The sequence below is a fragment of the Maniola jurtina genome, chromosome 26 (assembly GCF_905333055.1).
Source record: "Maniola jurtina chromosome 26, ilManJurt1.1, whole genome shotgun sequence".
NCBI lineage: Eukaryota > Metazoa > Arthropoda > Insecta > Lepidoptera > Nymphalidae > Maniola > Maniola jurtina.
The window spans coordinates 5,642,741-5,663,981 of NC_060054.1; the positions used below are offsets into that span (position 1 = coordinate 5,642,741).

Here is a 21,241-nt window from a genome sequence, read left to right on the forward strand (position 1 = left end):
CTAAATTAAAATCAGTTGGTTCATTCGTTTAGGAGCTACGATTCTACAGACAGATACACAGATACACACGTCAAACTTATAACACCCCTCTTTTTGGGTCGGGGGTTAAAAAATGGAAAGTAATAAAGAAAGAATAAGAAAGAATAGACTTCTTTCATATGTAATTTCGTACATATTTATTGACTTTACACGACTTCAATGGATAACTAAGTACGTAGATTAAGGTTTTAATAATAGACCTACATAACTCAAAATTTAAAAACCCCCGACATAAAACCTCTATAAGAAAACTAGAAAAGAGCTGATAACTTTCAAACGGCTGAACCAATTTTCTTGGATTATATCTAAGAACATTCTGGATCAAGCCACCCTTCAAACAAAAATAAACTAAATTAAAATCACTTTTTGGGTCGGGGGTTAAAAATCACATGGAAACTGTTTGAATATCCAGGATAAAAGTAATCTATGCTCGTCTCCAGGATACAAGACTTTATATCTATATATCAAGTGCCCGCAACATCGTCCACGTACCTTTATTGGGCTTTTTTAAAAATCCTGTGAGAACTCTTTAATTTTCTGAAACCAAAGTAGATAGTCTAACTATATCCTGCCCTGAGATGTATTAAATCATTGTGCCTTTCGAATGCTAACAGACAGTTAAATAACACACGCATTTTAAATACTATCATTGAATAATTTTTCTTGCAACTTTATCCAATTTTAAATTTTTCATCAAGGTTCCTGGACACACTAAAATGAAGCTCAAATAAAAGGAGTTGTTACACTAATTCCCCTCTTTTTGGGCAATTGACGAAGCAGCGCCACCCTTAATAAAAGCTTTACATAGTCCGGAAGCCAGAGCTGTGTAAGAGGTTTATAAAAAAAGCTATAAATAAAGTTTACAATTTTATTAATTAATTAATAAAAAATAATTTTAAGCAGCTATATTGATTTATTATTAACTATTATCTAATAATAAAAATAAATAAATTTAATAAAACGAAAAAAAAAAATACAAATGTTAGATACTTTTCTAGACGAAGATATTTTTTTCAAACAAAAGATACGCGGAAAATTCGAATTATGAAAAAGTGAAAAAAATCAATCATTATTTTATTCATAAATGATTTTCTTGAAATTATTTTGCGAAAAGGCTAAATATGGAGGAAGAAGAGGACTTTATAGGTTGCATTAATTGCATGAGTACAATTGATTTATGCGACCTATTTGTTAAATACGCGAATAATGAACAAACTTATGCGCAAATGCTTAAAACCTGTTTCGATATTAAGGTTAGAGATCAGCTGTGTTAGCTTTTTAATTTTTTAATCTTATAGTACCTATTTATTATTTAAACGCATAAATTATTATTTGATTCATTTTAATCAAAAACATTTCTAATAGGTAGATTATTCTAGGACTCAAAATGCATATCGTAAGATAATCATTATTAGGTAGAGATAATGTTACTATCATTTATTATTTTATATCATTTTCAATTAAATGAGTTTATCTGTAGTAAAATATTGATTTGCTTTCATAATAAGCAATCAATGAATTCAAAATTCTAACGTATTTTATCGCGGTATTGCCAGTACATGACTTTTGAAATTCCCCAAAGAATAGGTAGTTTGAATTTATCGATTCCATCATAGCCCCTAAACTATTTACTACATTTTCAAGTTGCATGCGCTTCGCCTTTGCTTTCCAATGTGATCTATTTATTTATTTTCGTGCTTTTTTTTCTATTTATTTATACTTATAAAAATGTTCGGTAGGAAAAGCATTCAAAACCAGTGGGTCTTTTGGCGATTTAAAAGAGACTCATAATTTATTTACCTAAAAACCTGTCTACAATTTTTTTTACAACCTGTAAAATTTTCAAAAAAGAGTACTGATTGACTGACCAAATACAGCTCACATTGCTGAGCATGATTTATTACAGAAATTTTTAATTTTAGTTTTATTTAAGTTTTCTTTGTAACCAAGTGGGTAAACCAATAATATATAAGAAGACTAGAGGATAGCCGCGTCTTCACCCGTGTAGATAACGGTTTTTTAAATTCCGTAGAAATCTTTGATTTTCCGGGATAAAAAGTAGCATAATATGTCCTTCCCCGGGATATATCCCAAGTCTGTACCAAATTTCATTAAAATCGGTTCAGCGGTTGGACCTTGAAAATGAAGCAGACAGACAGACATACTTTCGCATTTATAATATTATAGTAGGTATGGAAGTAAGGATTGAAATGATGGGTCTAGATTTTAAATATCTAACCGATTTATTTTACAGGTAACAAATGACTATAAATATATTTGCACGAATTGCGTCGAGAAACTGGAGAAAAGTCTATCTTTTAAGACACAAACTGTTAAAAGTATGGAGATGCTTCAAATAATTAAAGGTTACAATATTTTTATACTTTACTATCTACCAGACCACACAGAGCTATCGAGCTAACGAGAGAGTATCTATCTCTCACTCATTTTCTCTATCACTCAGTCTCTCTCTCTGTCTCTCCTCGTATATATCACTCTGTCTCTCTCCGTGCGTCTCTTTCTCTCTCTGTATCAGTCTGTGACTCTCTCTGTCTCTCCTCGTATCTCTCTTTCTCTCTCTATCAGTCTGTGACTCTCCGTCTATCTCTGTTTCTTTCAGCCAAATCCGTCCAATAGTTTTTGCGTGAAAGACATAAACAGACATACCCACATACACATATACAGACTTTCGCCTTTATAGAATAACTAGAGGATGCCCGCGACTTCATCCGCGTGGATTTAGGTTTCAAAGATCCCGTGGGAACTGTTTGATTTTCCGGGATAAAAAGGAGCCTATGTCCGCGACCGGGATACAAGCTAACCCTGTGCCAAATTTCGTCAGAATTGGTTAAACTGTTGGGCCGTGAAAAGGTAGCAGACAGACAGACATAGACACTTTCGCATTTATAATATTAGTATGGATTAGTGTAATATCTTTCACACAGCTGAAGAATATCTAGATGAGAGAATATTAGAGGAAGCAGAGGATGCAGACCCATCAAAGTCCAGCCTTCGTAAAGTCGCCATTACCAGAAAGAATTCAGATTGCGAATGTGAGGAAGATGAAGGTAAGAATTAAGAAGTACAACTTTAAAAACCCGGCCAGGTGCGAGTCAGACGCGCACCGAGGGTTCCGTACACGGGTATTTTCTCCAACATTTTGCACGATAAATCAAAAACTAATGTGCATAAAAATAAATAAATAACTGTTTTAGAATGTAGGTACATGCAATTAAAGCCCTTTCATATGATACCCCACTAGGTATAGTTATCTTACTTTGAAAATTGAAACACATTTTAATTTTTTTTTTAATGATGTAACCACAAATTCGCGGTTTTCAGATCTATTCCTGTACTTGTGCTATAAGATTTATCTACCTACCAAATTTCATGATTCTAGGTCAACGGGAAGTATCCTACAGGTTTCTTGACAGTCAGACAGACAACAAAGTGATCCTATAAGGGTTCCGTTTTTCCTTTTGAGGCACAGAACCCTAAAAATATGGATAATATGAATATCATATGAAAGGGCTTTACCTGTACATCCTAAACACAGTTTTTTTTTTAAATGTATAATAGTTTTTGATTTATCGTGCATAATGTTGGAAAAAATACCCGAATACGGAACCCTCAGTGCGCAAGTCTGACTCGCACTTGGCCGGTTTTTGCATTTATAGTATTAGTATGGATTCATGAAGGATTTCCTAGATCATTACTTTCTTTATAGAGGAACTACACGAAATAGAAGCCCTTGATGAAACTACCTGCATATACTGCAACCTCAAACTGCCAACAGTGGAAGAGGTCCATCATCACATTCGGCTGGTGCATGGGTTGGAGCCCCGGACCGGGCGTAGGGTACGCGAATGCAAATTGTGCGGCGCTTCGCTGAGGAATCTCGAGGATCATCTTAACAGGTTGACAGTTGACACTACATATCTAAGATTCTAAAAGGGCTGTGCTGCCGCACTTTTGTTCCTTCAATCAACCGTCCAATAATAGCAATATATCTTTTACTAGCTGTGCCCGCGACTTCGTTCGCGTGGAATAGTGACTTTTCGGGCAGCGTGATTCTTTAAATTGACATAACTTTTTTATTTATGAACCGATTGACATGAAATAAACACTAAATGTTAAGTGAAGCTTACTACAGTATATTAGTGAAAACCGTATCTAAATCGAGTAAGCCGTTTCTGATATTAGCGTGCACAAACACACAGACAAACAGACAAACAGAAAATTAATACAAAATTACAAATAAATAAATACAATACAAATAAACACAAAATTAATTACAATTTCGGGTTCGGCATCGATATAATAACAACCCCTGCTACTTTTTTTTATATATTTCCATTGTATAGACACCACTTTTCTACAATTTTATTATATGTATAGATATGGCGACATTTTTCCATTAGAAAGAGGTCCTCTCTCAACCATAGACAGTCGGACAGATGCCAGATAAATTTCACTTTTCCTTAATTTTGCTCGTCATGATGAAAATCCCGGATCCCGGAAAATCAAAGAGTTCCTACGGGAATTTTAAAGAAACGAACGCGAACTAGCTGATGCCACGCGAACGAAGTCGCGGGCATCAGCTAGTTCCAAATAATATCATACCGACAGCTTTAATACTGAAATAATCGACTGTGACAGACGGACAGACGGATGGAAAAAGTAGCACCATGAGGGTTTCATTTGGGTACGGAACCCTAATGACAGATTGATTTACGTTCTACAGGTGTCACAGCAAAAACTCAAAAAAAGAAGATAGAGACTACGCGTGCCACTTCTGTGAAAACGTCTATAGTACCAAGAAGGCTTGCTTCACGCATCTCAGGATGAAGCATGGACGTAAGATACCTATTTTAAATCACACTAATATTATAAAGGCGAAATTTTGTATGTGTGTGTGTGTGTGTATGTTTGTTACTTCTTCACGCAAAAACTACTGAACGGATTTGGCTGAAATTTGGAATGGAGATAGATAATATCCTGGATTAGCACATAGGCTACTTTTTATCCCGGAAAACCAAAGAGTTCGCACGGGGGCGAAGTCGCGGGCATCGGCTAGTTTTGTATAGAAGCAGGCGTTATTTTGTGGAAGTCCATGATGTACAAGGAACCAAAAGCTTAATTTTTTACTAACCGATGCCCGCGACTTCGCCCGCGTGGATTTAGGATATTCAAAATCCCGTGGGAACTCTTTAATTTTCCGGGTTAAAAAGTAGCCCATGTGCTGATACAGGGTATAATCTATCTCCATTCTAAATTTCAGCCCAATCCGTCCAGCAGTTTTTGCGTGAAGGAGTAATAAACATACACACACACATACACACAAACTTTCGCCTTTATAATATTAGTGTGATTATCCGCTTAAACCAGACAAATCTGTATGGTGCAACATGCAGCATGCGACATGCACCGACCACTCTCCCACTGGTAAACATGCAGGAAAAGCCAGCCACCTACCAAGCCACACGCACCACCACCACGCAGCACCACACAAATCCCAAAACCACTCGACGCACGTTTCGTCCCGACACCGCAGCATCCTCAAGGGATGTAGACTTTACAATGCCTAATTGCGAAGCCAAAAATTTCAAACCCTACCTATTTTACCCTCTGTAAAATAGGTAGGGTTTGAAATTTTTGTAGTCCACGCGGATGAAGTCGCGGGCATAAGATAGTCATAATTATTATTATAAGCTAGTCATAATTATGATTTTAAGCTAGTCATAATTATGATTATAAGCTAGTCATAATTATTATTATAAGCTAGTCATAATTATTATTATAAGCTTGTCATAATTTTGATTATAGCTAGTCATAATTTTGATTATAAGCTAGTCATAATTATTATAAGCTAGTCATAATTATTACTATTTAAGCTAGTCATATTTATTACTATAAGCTAGTCATAATAATAAATTATAAGCTAGTTATAATTATTATTATAAGCTAGTCATAGTTATTATTATAAGCTAGTCTTAATTATTATTATAAGCTAGTCATAATTTTGATTATAAGCTAGTCATTATTTTGATTATAAGCTAGTCATAATTATTATTATAAGCTTATCATAATTATTATAAGCTAGTCATAATTATTACTATAAGCTAGTCATAATAATTATTGTAAGCAAGTAATAATTATTATTATAAGCTAGTCATAATTATTACTATAAGCTAGTCATAATTATTACTATAAGCTAGTCATAATAATTATTACAAGCTAGTCATAATAATTATTACAAGCTAGTCATAATTATAATGTTTATAAATTACAATGCACTTTTTAGGGTTCCGTACCTCAAAAGGAAAAAAGGAACCCTTACAATTTGTCTGGCTGTTTGCCTATCAAGAAAATCACATTAACTTACAGTGTTCTACAAAAGAGTGTCATATATCTTGTACAATGGTACGGAACCTTTCGTGCGCAAGTCCAACTCGCACTTGACCGCTTTTTTTGTGAAACAGTGAAACTCTGCAATGACCACGTCCCGAAGTATTCGTCGCGCGATCGCAAGAAGTGTTACATCTGTGAACGAGATTTCAGCCAAAAGCAGATCCTGAACAACCATTTATGGAAGGCGCATGGAGTTGAGGTTAGATTCATCATCATTACCACATTTCTATATTGCGAATATGGGTTAAGGGTCATGAGACCGGCCTGCCCGCGAAATTCAAATTTAATTTGGTTTTTCGCAATTTGTAAACTAATACGACAACGTAGGCTTATGGTTATTTTATTTGCGACAATGGCAATATCATCCTCATAGGTTTATATAAAAATCTTTACTTGAAAAGGTCCAGTTTAAGAAATAAATTAAAGTATCGACTATTCTCACAAATTAATCGATACTTTAATTTATTTCTTAAACTGAAAAGTTAGTGGTGCTTGCCCGGGAACGAACCCCCGACCTACGATTAGGAGGCGGACGTTCTAACCACTAAGCTATCACAGCTTCTATAAGTCTTTTGTTTATCTGTTCACGATTAAATCTCAAGTGTATAAGAAAGTATCTCAGTGGCACACTAATTTCGTGAAAATTTCTAATAATTAAATGTCAAACTCAAATTTTCTATTCGCTAACGTCAGTTTTTAACCAAGATGACGTCATAGACAATGACTCTCGATCATAGCCATTAATGGGATGGAATAGAAACCGGAAATGCTTTTTCACGTATGTTTTCGTATCGATAGTTTTTAAAACTCTATTCACTAAGCAAAAATGTGGGACCAGTTAAGTATGATAAGTGGTAAAAGTGCCTAACATTACGGTTCGTATAATAATGTCGTATGCTGAGAATTGAGTTAAAACTTTCCGTGGTTGTTGTTAGCACTTGCTTGATTTATGTCGTTGATTGATACAGTGCCATTACAAATAGGTAGCGTTAGCTATTTGTAATGATTTTAGCTTCTAATAATGTGACAGCTGTCGCATTAAAACCTTTATTTTTCATTATTATTATTATTAGAGCTTTATTTTCCACACACTAATTAGCACCTATTACATTTTTATTTTTTACAATATTTTAACTATGCTTGCGGCCCCCTGCGAGTAAAAGCCTCCCCCATCCTTTTCTCTGTCGATTGCGGTTTCCATCCATTTTCTTCCTGCGACGCCTATAATTTCGTCTTCCCACTTTTTCCTCTGCCTTCCTACACTCCTTTTGCCTGTAGGGCCCTGCCATTTTGTTGTTAAATAAGTCCACCTTTTGTCTTTAAATACCTTATATAAAAAAAATTGGTTGTCTGTAAAGTCGGTTTACTGACGATAGTTGAACGTGACAACAAAGGCCGATTGTGCTTCTTTGTCGCTCGTTCCGCGCTCTCGCTTGCACTTTAAGCCTTGCATGGAACGCCTCAGAGCGAGGTAACGCCGCATGAGTCATGTTTTTTCGTGCGTGCAGCCGGCTCTATCGAATTATAAGACGTTGTCACGTCAAAACCTTTATTTACCAGGTGGAAAAACGCAAAGCGTTCTTTTGCCCGCTGTGTTCTGATCGCGTGAGCTACGGCGCGCAATTCAGCGCGCATTTGCTGCACCGTCACCACGTCGTTGAGGAGGTGCAGGAACTCGAGTTCGGCACTATGGATGGTAATGATTACATAATGGTACAGGTTAAGCGGATAAGTTTTTAGGAATCCCGTGGGAACTCTTTGATTTTCCGGGATAAAAGTAGCCTATGTCCGTCCCCGGGATATAAGCTAACCCTGTACCAAATTTCGTCAGAATCGGTTAAACTGTTGGCCCGTGAAAAGGTAGAAAGAAGACAGACAGACACAGATTCGAAGTCGATTTTATTTTTCAAAAGAAAAATAAAACCGACTTCAAAAACCACAAACACTAAAAAGTTAGAAATAATTTTTGTTTAGCTACACGTGTAATTTGTACCTAGGTATGAAGTCGAGCGAGCATATTAAAACAAAATTAGAAATCCAAGAGTGAACCTCGCTCGCCCGACTTCATACCATACAAAAAAAACTGAATATTTCACAGATTTCATGATGTACAAAAGCGAAATCCAAGAGCAGACGAAATATAGATTTCGCAAAACCACAGCCAGCAAGCAGACGATAGAGGGAATTCGTTCCCACTACATGTGCAGCCAGTCTGGCATCTATGTGTACCAGGTATGTTTCCTAAGGCCTCATTCACACGAGAGCTTTTTTTACGTCCGTTAAAAAAGCGTTCAAATAGAACAAATGCATCTGTTCACACGTCAACGCTTTTTTAACGCTTGTGCGAATTAGGGCTAAATGTTTATTTATTTAGAAGAAGAAACAAAAGGCTCATTTATCACTATCCATATTATAAATGCGAAAGTGTGGTTTTTTTTTTCTTTATTTATTTAAGGGCTTTTATACATTTAAAAGTATACATGTCAGCCCTATTATAATCTAGTTAAATACATTCAATAGTACAACGAAATTCTTAACCTAACAAAAGTCTTTCTCACTACCCATAAATTGATTTAGAAAGCAGCAATGTGCAGATATGTCATTATCCCCAATTATGTGGTTGATTGTTGGTTTGTTGGTTTATTTATTAACCCCCGACCCAAAAAGAGGGGTGTTATGAGTTTGACGTGTGTATCTGTGTATCTGTCTGTGGCATCGTAGCTCCTAATCTAATGAACCGATTTTAATTTGTTTTTTTTTTTTTGTTTAAAAGGTGGCTTGATCGAGAGTGTTCTTAGCTATAATCTAAGAAAATCGGTTCAGCCGTTTGAAAGTTATCAGCTCTTTTCTAGTTATTACTGTAATAACCTTCACTTGTCGGGGGTGTTATAAATTTTTAATTTAGGTACACTTGTTATACTCTTTATATCTGTACTACCATAAGAAGGATTACAGTAAAAGAACAAAAAAAAACACAGACAGACAGACAGACAGAAGGAGGATTTGTGAAGTGGTGATAGTAAAAAGAATACCCGGCTGAGTTTGTTGTGGGCTCTTCTCAGACCTGGGCGCGTTTGGAACCCTCGTAGCTTTAGTTATAAGTTTACGTAAGTAATTAATTATCACCTGATTTTGATTTTGATACAAAATTCGTTTGTTGGTGTTGCTGGATTGTTCTTCAATCATGTGGCAACGGAGAAACGGGTTATCGTGATTTTTTGTATGAGTGTTGTCAAAAACTTGGAGAGTGGCATAGGCTACTTCATAGCCCGAAAAATGAAAGAGTGCACACGGGATTTTAAAAAAACCTAAATTCACGCAGACGAAGTAGCGGGCATCCGCTAGTTTCATACAGCATTACTAGCTGACGCCCGCGACTTCGTACGCGTGGATTCAAGTTTTTCGAAATACCGTGGGAACTCTTTGATTTTCCGGAATAAAAAGTAGCCTATGTGCTAATCCAGGATATCAACTATCTCCATTCCAAATTTCAACCAAATCCGTCTAGTAGTTTTTGCGTGAAGGAGTAACAAACATACACACACACACAACACACACACACACGCACAAATTTTCGCCTATAATATTAGTGTGAAGTGTGATTAGTGTGTGTCTTTCAGGGCAAAGGTAAACGTCTAGCGCCGGAACGTCAAATCTACAAAACTGGCAAAGCGTGTCCCGCCCATATGATTGTCACCGAAACATTGGACAAAGTTCTTGTCACGTTTTATATGACACACGTTGGTCATGGCAGTGAGTAAAGTATTTAACGTTTTGCGATTACATCGCAATACATTTTGCGATTTGCGAACTATAAAAAAATACATAAAGGTTTTTTTCGCGTTTTTAGGGTTCCGTACCTCAAAAGGAAAAACGGAACTCTTATAACTTTGTTCTCTGTCTGTCCGTCCATCCGTCGTGTCTGTCAAGTAAATGTATAGGGTACTTCCCGTTGACCTAGAATCATGGGCAGGTAGGTCTTATTATAGCACAAGTAAAGGAATAAATCCAAAAACCGTGAATTTGTGGTTACATAGTTAGTTACATCATTGAAAAAAAATTAAAATGTGTTTCAGTTTTCAAAGTAAGATAACTATACCAAGTGGGGTATCATATTATGATCAAGGGCTTTACCTGTAGATTCTTAAACAGATTTTTATTTATTTTTATGCATAATAATTTTTGATTTATATCGCGCAAAATGTCGGAAAAAATACCCGAGTACGGAACCCTCGGTGCGCGAGACTGACTTGCACTTGGCCGGTTTTTTCTGTTGTTATAGTTTAAAAGTGTGCTTTTAACCCAATTTGCAGCGTGTCCATACTACGAACCACGGATGTTAAAATGTAAGCAAGCAGCGCCCTCTACATCGATGGAGGTGACAGAAGAGGGTGTGAGCGAGACGCTGCTAGTGTGCGACACGTGCGGCGCTACTTTACCCGCGGAGAGTCTACAGGCGCATGTCGCTGGGCATGCTACCGAGATGTACCAGTGTGAATATTGTGCCCAGGTATGTTTAAAAGCAAGCGTAGTGTGGGACGCCCTCCAGCACGATGGACCGACGATATAAAGCGGCTGGCGGGAAGTGGCTGGATGAGGAAGGCTGAGGACCGGGTGTGGTGGCGCTCTATAGGGAAGGCCTATGTCCAACAGTAGACTTCCACAGGCTGATGATGATGATGATGATGTTTAAATCAGAAATGAGGAGATCCCATGGATCCCTAGGATAAGCATTACCGATATAATTTATCCGGTTGTAAAGCTGAAGTGACAATGATAAAGTCAGCATAGTTCGAAAAACCGATAGATGTTGGGGTCGCAAGTCCCGTAGTCCCGTTCAAGGACCCCCACTAGATGGACAAATGACATCAAACGAGTCGTAGCAGCCGCTTCCACAATTAAGTTGCATTCAAACTACGGAAATATAATATAATATATAAATATCGCTCACCCTACTTTGAAATGTCACTGTTCTCACTGAGATATTATATTCATCATGTAATATTATATTATATCTCAGTATATTATAATATATTTCCGTAGTTTGAAGGCAACTTTATTGGGAGAATAAATATAGCTAGCAACTCTACTCTGTCTTTGTGACTCTGGTTTCTAGCCTTTTTGTAATGAACTTAAAGTGTTGCCAATGAACTGAGAAAAACCGGCTACGTGCGAGTCAGACTCGCGCACCGAGGATTCCGTACTCGGGTATTTTGTACATTTTGCACGATAAATCAAAAACCATTATGCATAAAAATAAATAAAAATCTGTTTTAGAATGTACAGGTAAATCCCTTTCATATGATACCCCACTGGCCACTTGGTATAGTCAACTTACTTTGAAAATTAAAATTTTAATTTTTTTTTAACGATGTCACCACAAATTCACGGTTTTCGGATTTTTTCATTTACTTGTGCCATAAGACCTATATACCTACCAAATTTCATGATTCTAGGTCAACGGGAAGTGCCCTATAGGTTTTCTTGACAGACACGACGGACGGACGAACGGACAGACAGACAGACAGACAACAAAGTGATCTTAAAAGGGTTCCGTTTTTCCTTTTGAGGTACGAAACCGTAAAAAGTACTAAGTTACCACTTTTACTGAGTTTAAATGGAATTAATATTTTATTTCAGAACTTCCAGAATCTTGAAGAGTGGACGCATCACCTGCAATTTGAACACTCAGTTGGGACAGTTTATTGAGTATAAAAAGCAGATTAGAAGTATCAAAATTTAAAAAATCAAAATTTAAAATACTGTGCAATAATTATATTATTTTATCTTTACAAACTGAATCTAAATCATCACTTTTATTAACCTTCTTGATTTTATTATATTTTGTTCCTTCATTAATCACTGTTTTATATCTAGTTCACTAGATTAGTTGGTTGTGCAACGAAAACCTAGTAGTAAACGCAAAATATGGTTTAAAAACTATATCTACAGGAACGGTCGCCTTCCTTCGTCTGAGCTAATTCCTTCCTGGATTCATAGATGACGCTAGGGGTTAAGCTTAGGCTAACACCCGCGCCTGCGCACTTCCGCGCATAACCATTAACGCGACGCCATATTTGAACGCGAGAAGTCATTGCGACGAGCTCCTGCAAGAAAATAATTCCCATACGCGCGCGCACGCCGATTTTCTGGCCGCATACAACCCGAAACCGCCACAGCATCCCTGGAGCAGATTCCGGAGCCAGGAAGAGTTGCAGAGACCAAAAGGTTAGTGACCTTTCTTGCTGGATTTGTTTTTGGGCCATATTTGTTGTGGATATAGGTTTTTGGTTGCACATATCATTACCGCAAACGCTCCTGGATCCTTGGCATCACGCTGAGCTTCCATTTTATGGTCCATTCGAACCTAGGATATTGTTCTAGTACGCATATTTATCGCGATTTTACGTAATTTACTCGTAAAATTGTAGTCGTAAGATAATCGACAACGCGTTGTGTAAGTTATTCACAAGTTCATAATATATTTAAAATTAACGCATTTAATAAATATTTCGATAATATATCTTAATATTTACTCAATTTACGTAAATTACTCGTAAAATTGCCATCGTAAGTTACTCGACACGCGTTATTTTCTGTTCTTTGTACGCCGCCATCTTGGTTTAAGATACTCGCTAACAGTTTAATTGTTAACTATTTTTGTTATTTTGTGCCGTTAAAATGGAGAAATTAACGTCTAAATTAAATATTCTTACTTCCAAAAAAGAAAACATCTTTCAAAGAATGAATAGATTGTACGATATGTCTAAAAGTATTACAACTTTTGAAACGCGAAAAAATGAAAGGTTTATGAGTGAGTCAGAAACGGTTGATGACCTACGAACAAAGTTCGAGTCAATATTAGATGAAATAAATACTATTTCGCTACAATTAGACCCACCAATGCAGCCTAATTATCAGCCTCTTGATGCTTTCGAAGATTTATATGCACCTGTTAAGAGAATTCGTAATAAAATCTTGTCAAATTGCAATAATTCCACATCTACAAGTAACAATGATAGCCAATTACAGCCACAAATAAAGTTACCGCCTATAAATATTCCCAGTTTTGACGGAAAAAATGAAAACTGGCCCTTATTTTATGAGTCGTTTAAGGCTAATATTCATAATAATAGTAATTTGACGGATTCGCAGCGAGTTCAATATTTAATTAGTAAACTGTCACACGGTGCGTTATATTTCACGGCAGGTATTGTACCTACAGGAGAAACTTATCATATTATATGGGATAGTTTAGTCAAAAAATTCCAAGATAAAAGAGCATTAGGCACGCACTACCTAAATAACATTTTTGAATTAAAAAACTGTACAAACACCGCTAATAGTTTAAATACTTTCATTGAGAAATTCTCCGCATCTATCGCTGCTTTAAAGCAGTTAGAGATTCCAGACCTTACGGATTTTATATTTCTATATTTCGCTTTAAAAAAAATAGACACGCAAACAATACAAAATTTTGAAATGTCATTGCAATCAAACGATTCTAAGATCCCGTCGTACACGCAACTCATTGAGTTTATTCAACTTCAAGTTAAAGTACTCGAACGCTCAAATAAACCTACCAATTTTAATAATAGATCGGACAAATCGCGAGGTACCTACAAGTCATTCATTGCATGTGACACAAACGAGCCTATCGCTTCTGCGCGCAGCGAATGTGTATTGTGTAGCAGTAAGACCCACAAACATCTATATCAGTGCAATAAGTTTATGGAGATGGAGTCGCCGCAAGCAAGATTCGACTTTATTAAATCTAAGAACGCGTGCGTAAATTGCTTGTCGCTATTTCATACTCTAAGCAAGTGTAAATCTCGATCATCTTGTGTCAGGTGCCTTCCAGCTAAGAAGAAACACCATTCCAGCTTGTGTAGAAATAATAATAATGACACAATAAATAAAAATTCATCGTCCGACCGCACGTTCACGAGCGTTTCGCCCGCTGTAGCCGTGGACGCAACGCCCGCGCCCGCGCCATCGCCCGCGCCGCTGACTAGTGTACAGTCGCTCACTACGTCTTTACCTACGCATGCTTCAAGCGCTTTATTATCCACTGCACAAGTGTACGCGAAGCATTATAACAGTAACAAAAAACTTACGATACGCTGTTTATTGGATACGGGCTCACAAAACAACATTATTAGTTATAAATGTTGTAAATTGCTTAATTTACCTATTACTCCCGTTTTTAACTCATGTATTAAAGGTATAGGTTTAAAATCGCAACCAATACATGGTTATGTTTATTTGAACATCGAATCGCGCGTGTACCCTGCTAATAAATATTATATCAAGGCTTTAGTTTTAGATTGTCTTACCGATAATTTGCCATCGCACTTTATTGAAAATTGTGATACAAACCATATTAAAGACTTACCTCTCGCAGACTTGAAATGGAATATACCTGGTGACATTGACGTTATTTTAGGCGCTCAATTATTTCCGCACATCTACTTAGGTGATAAAATTGTATCCAACAGTACCGCACCGGCAGCTTTATTAACGACTTTAGGATACGTTTTAATGGGTGATTATACGCCTCGTGATCGCGAATCTAATGAGTATTCATTCACCGCGCTCGCATTGGAAGATTTAGAACAAAATCTCCAAAAATTTTGGGAACTGGAACAAATTAATGAAAAAACGCACCTCAGCCCCGCCGAGACTGAATGCGAGAACTTATACCGCGCTTCAGTTTCTCGGGATGAGAGTGGCCGATATTCGGTCGGTTTACCCTTTTCTCAAAACGCATCCGAACTAGGCAACTCGCGTTGCGTCGCTCACCGCCGCTTGCTTGCTCTAGAGCGTAAGTTTAAGACTGACCCTTCGTTACGTCATGATTATAATCAAATCATCATGGAATACATTCAACGAGGTTATTTATCTGAGGTCTCGGACAATAACAATGCCGATGAGGGCTATTATATTCCGCACCACGCTGTTATTCGCCCCGAAAAAAGTTCGAGTCGCGTTCGAATCGTCACGGATGCCTCCGCGAAAACCGCAGATAGGAACCTATCGTTAAATGATGTACTCCATACTGGACCTAACTTACAGGCGGATTTGTTTTTACTTTTGTTAAATTTCCGATTATTTCCAGTCGCCATGACTGCAGATATAAAGCAGATGTACTTGCAAATTGAGATTTTGCCGCGAGATCGTAAATACTTAAAGATCCTTTTCAGATTTGACGAAAATGAAGAAATACGCACCTTTCAGTTTAACCGCGTCCCGTTTGGACTAAAGTCCAGTCCGTATTTAGCCATGCGTTCGGTGCGACAACTATGCCAGGACGAAGGTAATCGTTTCACGGAGGCAGCAAAAATAGCTGAGTCTCAATTATACATGGATGACCTTGTGCATTCGGCTACTAACGATCAAACCGCTAAAACCTTGTCGCAAGAATTGATTAATTTGTTCAAATCGGGTTCATTTGAGTTGATCAAATGGTCAAGTAACTCGTCAACTCTTTTATGTAGTCTACCAGACACGCATCGCGCTTCGGTGAACTTTACCGATAGTAACAATACCACTAAGGTTTTAGGTCTGTCTTGGGATCCCAGTGAAGATGTCTTTCGCATGACCATTTCTAAGATCGACAACAAATGCACGAAACGCACAATTTTATCTCTCGTTGCTAGATTGTTCGATGTTTTAGGATTAGTCGCGCCAGTTATTCTTTATGCTAAACTGTTGATCAAAGAACTCTGGCTCCAACGGATCGATTGGGATGAAATTCCTTCTGAAGATATAATCAAAAGATACTCTGATTTGGTCCACGAGTTTTCAATTCTTCCAAGTTTAAAAATACCACGTCATACGGGTATTACTGAAGGATGCAAAATAAATATAGTCGCCTTCAGTGATGCTAGTTTAAATGGCTATGGTTGTGTGATTTATATACATGTTACTGATGCTCTCGGTAATATACGCGTTAACTTGTTGTGCTCAAAATCGAAAGTTTCGCCTACCAAAGTAACGACACTCGCTAGATTGGAGTTATGCGCCGCGCTTTTAATGTCAAAATTAGTTAAAGTCGTAAGAGATACCTATTCTGCCCGCATTCCTATTGAAGGAATTTATGCGTTCTCCGATTCCACAGTAGCGCTGTCATGGATAAAATCGTCACCTCATAGGTGGAATACTTTCGTTAGCAACCGCGTCGCACAGTGTCAAGAAAATCTTAACCCACAGCATTTTTATCATGTTGCGGGAATCGAGAATCCAAGTGACTGTTTATCACGTGGTGTTTTGCCATCACAATTAATCTCGCACCCACTTTGGTGGAATGGCCCACAATGGCTCCGCGACTCGCCTTCGGAATGGCCAATAAATAGTTTTTCGCCTACCACTGATAACGAGTTACCTGAATTCAAATCCACCGCGTTATTAACAACAGATGTTCAATGCGAACAACCGGTATTATATATTTTATCGCAACGCTTTTCCTCATGGAATAAACTTATTCGCTCCGCTTCTTATGTATTACGCTTCGCGCGACTTCTACCATCTACTGGAGAAGTCGATAAACTTAATTTTGTTGAAAACGCAATAATAAAGGACATCCAAAGGGTTCACTTTAGTGATGAAATCATGCGATTAAAAAATAAAAAATCACCTTCAAAGAAATTACAAAGGCTAGCTGTGTTTATTGATAATGACGGCATTTTACGCATTGGAGGTCGGCTTTCTAAATCGGATTTACCATACGAGGCTAAACATCCCGCACTTCTTCCAAAACATGATCACGCGGTTAACTTGATCATTGATCACTATCATACGCGCAATTGTCACACTGGGCCTTCTTTATTAATGTCCCTTATTCGTCAACGATTTTGGATACTAGACGCTAGGACAATCATTAGGTCTAGAGTACACAAATGTAATACATGTTTTCGAGTAAAGCCTGTGCATCCTACACCATTAATGGCTGATATTCCTTCTCATCGTTTGCAAGAAGCGAAAGCCTTTATGCACACAGGTGTGGACCACGCAGGTCCACTCCGTATAACGCCAACGCGTCGCCGCGGTTATCTGTCGCAGAAAGCTTACATATGCTTATTCGTATGCCTCGTGACGAAAGCCGTTCATATTGAACTTTCGTCAGATTTAACAGCTGACTGCTTTCTCATGGCTGTAAAAAGATTTTTAAGTCGCAAAGGTCCAATCTCCTGTTTTTACAGCGATAATTCTGGCACCTTCCTTAAAGCCAAATCGCAGTTGGATGAAGTGTATTCACTTCTGAATAGTTCCGATTATAAAAGTAAATTAAATCTAGAATTACAAATTAATCGCATTGAATGGAAGAATATCCCTCCCCGGGCCCCCCATTTTGGAAATATGTGGGAGAGTAATATAAAATGTTTTAAAACGCATTTGTATCGAGTCATCGGTAATCAACTTCTTACATACGAAGAGTTAATAACAGTGCTAACGCAAATTGAAAGCATATTAAACTCTCGCCCGCTTTGTTTAATGTCGTCCGATCCACATCCGGAAATTCTAACTCCGGCCCATTTTTTGATGTCTACTCCGCTACAATATTTTCCGGCTGCTCCTTTACCTAGCGAAAGCCCTAACCTAATTAAGAGAAAAAGACTACTCGACAGTTTAGTTCAGTCCTATTGGAAGAAATGGCGCTTAGAATACTTACACACTTTACAAGTTAGACAAAAGTGGTGTACGTCTTCTAACCCTGTTAAGATAGGTACGGTGGTTTTAATTGGGCATGATGATTTACCGCCTTTACAATGGCCGCTAGGAATAATTACAAAGGTTTATCCAGGGGCTGATAATGTGGTTCGCGTTGCTCTTGTTAAAACTGAATCTGGCGAATTCAAACGACCTGTTGTGAAACTTTACCCACTTCCAACGCAATAACCGCATTATAATTTATTTAAGTAATTTTAATTGTAGAATAAATAACTATACGTTAATTTTAACACGCTTAACGGATTTAAATATAATATTTTTACACGCTATCATATTTTTTATTATTAAACTTAGTATTATTTATTACTCGCGCAAATTCGTGCAATAATATTTATTAAGTACTAGTAAGTTGGACTTCGTCAACGCGGGGAGTATGGTTGTGCAACGAAAACCTAGTAGTAAACGCAAAATATGGTTTAAAAACTATATCTACAGGAACGGTCGCCTTCCTTCGTCTGAGCTAATTCCTTCCTGGATTCATAGATGACGCTAGGGGTTAAGCTTAGGCTAACACCCGCGCCTGCGCACTTCCGCGCATAACCATTAACGCGACGCCATATTTGAACGCGAGAAGTCATTGCGACGAGCTCCTGCAAGAAAATAATTCCCATACGCGCGCGCACGCCGATTTTCTGGCCGCATACAACCCGAAACCGCCACAGCATCCCTGGAGCAGATTCCGGAGCCAGGAAGAGTTGCAGAGACCAAAAGGTTAGTGACCTTTCTTGCTGGATTTGTTTTTGGGCCATATTTGTTGTGGATATAGGTTTTTGGTTGCACATATCATTACCGCAAACGCTCCTGGATCCTTGGCATCACGCTGAGCTTCCACCTATTACTAATTAATTTTCATTTCCATAAATCAAGAAATTATTAGCAAGTACCTTCCCAATCACATGTGATAAAATATTAAGTGTATATAACTCAAAATTTAAAAAACCCCCGACACAAAAACCTCTATAAGAAAACTAGAAAAGAGCTGATAACTTTCAAACGACTGAACCGGTTTTTTTCGATTAAGGCTAAGAACACTCTCGATCAAGCCACCTTTCAAACAAAAAAAAGTAAATTAAAATCGGTTCATTCGTTTAGGCGCTACGATGCCACAGACAGATACACAGATACACAGACACACAGATACACAGATACACACGTCAAACTTATAACACCCCTCTTTTTGGGTCGGGGGTTAAAAAATATCAGATGCTATAAGTGACTTCCAATTAAACAGTAACTAGGTACCTACATATCTACTTTTCAATACAGTACCTACTCCCAATTATTTTTTACTAGCTTACGCCCGCGACTTCGTCCGCGTGGATTTAGGTTTTTCGAAATCCCGTGGGAACTCTTTGATTTTCCGGGATAAAAAGTAGCCTATGTGCTAATCCAGGATATTATCTATCTCCATTTCAAATTTCAGCCCAATCCGTCCCGTAGTTTTTACGTGAAGGAGTAACAAATATACACACACACACACACACACACACACACATACACACACACACACACACACACACACACACACACACACTCATACAAACTTTCGCCTTTATAATATTAGTGTGAAGCTACGCTGTAACTGCGCAGAAATCTTATTTTTGAATGGCGCAAAAATATCCGCCAATCATAGCTTCACTTCAAGGGGCATGAGACGGGTCTGCCCGCGAAATTCTAATTATTTGGTTCTGGTTTGTTCTAGTTATTTTGGTTCCGCGCGCAGTCCCGCGCGTGCTCGCGCATTCTCTGGTACAAATTCGCGTAATGTGTCACGCGATTAGAAAACTTCGCGGGCATGCTCTGCGCTGCGCTCCGCCATATGTGCGCCGCCGGCCCTAAAAGAATCTAACTATTATGTGCTATTACATTTTAGCCAAATAATAAACTTTTAGTTAGTTCTAAATGTTAAGTTGGAATACTATTTTATTTTGGTAAATAAATGCATTTTATTACTTTATTGTTTTATTTTTGCCTTTTTTAACTTAATTTTCTCAATTTTACTCGTGCTTTTTTCTCCAACAATTGGTCAATGCTTATTACACTGGCCACACTGATTTTCATTATTTTATCTTTCACGTGATGTGATTAATTAATAGTGATGTAATAGTAATACTATCGATTTCAAAATATGGATAATACCCGCGACTTCGTCTGCTTGGTTTAAGATTTTTGAACCTTAGGTACTACACTGTTAATTTTATATCTAAGTGCTATATGTTTCTAGTCTAGTGTGCATGAGTTTCTAGTGGTCTGCGGATGACGAGAACCTGATTAGGTCAGAAATAGATATTGGAGTTTCCTGTCAAGAAATTCTCAGTCCTAACTCTGAATTATTAAGAAGTTGGTTGTCTAATAAACATTTAAATTTGACCGTTGAACCCCTGCCTCGGAAAGCAAGTAGAGCTATCGGTCTTGCAGCTAATCTCTCTCTGGTCGTGTCGAATTGCCATCCCATCTGACTGATAGGCGTGCCAGTTCTTTCAGATGTGGCTTGCGAGATATCTTTTAGACATCCGTGCGCTCCAGGTTACATCCGCAACTTACGTCCAATAGTTTGCAATGTATTTTATCCAGATATCTATAAGTCACGGCAGCTGTGTTTGTCAGCCATTGTCAATACGTTTTCACCGTTAAGTTCAAGAAATTAGCTCTAGTATCGACTAATGTGTCAGGATTAGTCGATACTACAGCTAATTTCTTAACCTGGACCTTTTCAAGTAAAGATTTTTATATAAACCTGTGAGGATGATACTGCCACTGTCGCAATTGAAAATGCCATAAGCCTACATTGTCGTATTAGTTTAAAAAATGCGAAAAACCAAATTAATATTGAATTTCGCGGGCAGGCCGGGCTCATGACCCTTAAGTCTGATTCAAAACGGAGAACTTAGCGTTTCAGAACTCTAGTGGGATTTGTACAATGTACATCAACTATCGAAGCATGAGATATTTAACTAAATATTATCGATTTTTAATCGGCACTAAGAACATCCCTAAAGTCCACTTATGATGTCAATGTCATTTTATGGACTTCGTCTGTGGCGGCGTTTGCTGACGCGCG

At 37.7% G+C, this 21,241-nt stretch overlaps 1 protein-coding gene across 3 annotated transcripts; it reads left to right on the forward strand.

The window, feature by feature from the left end:
• Positions 1 to 1,081: 1,081 nt before the first annotated feature.
• On the forward strand, positions 1,082 to 12,309 carry LOC123878346 (zinc finger protein 521-like). 3 transcript variants are annotated; one of them, XM_045925531.1, is made up of 11 exons: positions 1,082 to 1,292; positions 2,294 to 2,405; positions 2,985 to 3,107; positions 3,767 to 3,956; positions 4,784 to 4,896; positions 6,522 to 6,649; positions 8,011 to 8,146; positions 8,549 to 8,682; positions 10,071 to 10,203; positions 10,764 to 10,960; positions 12,091 to 12,309. In XM_045925531.1, the coding sequence occupies exons 1-11, from the start codon at positions 1,161 to 1,163 to the stop codon at positions 12,157 to 12,159; spliced, it is 1,467 nt and encodes a 488-aa protein (XP_045781487.1). In that variant the 5' UTR covers positions 1,082 to 1,160; the 3' UTR covers positions 12,160 to 12,309. The 3 variants fall into 3 exon arrangements, with proteins under 3 accessions (XP_045781487.1, XP_045781488.1, XP_045781489.1); XM_045925533.1 differs by lacking the exon at positions 1,082 to 1,292 and adding an exon at positions 1,359 to 1,454; XM_045925532.1 differs by lacking the exon at positions 2,985 to 3,107.
• Positions 12,310 to 21,241: the final 8,932 nt, after the last annotated feature.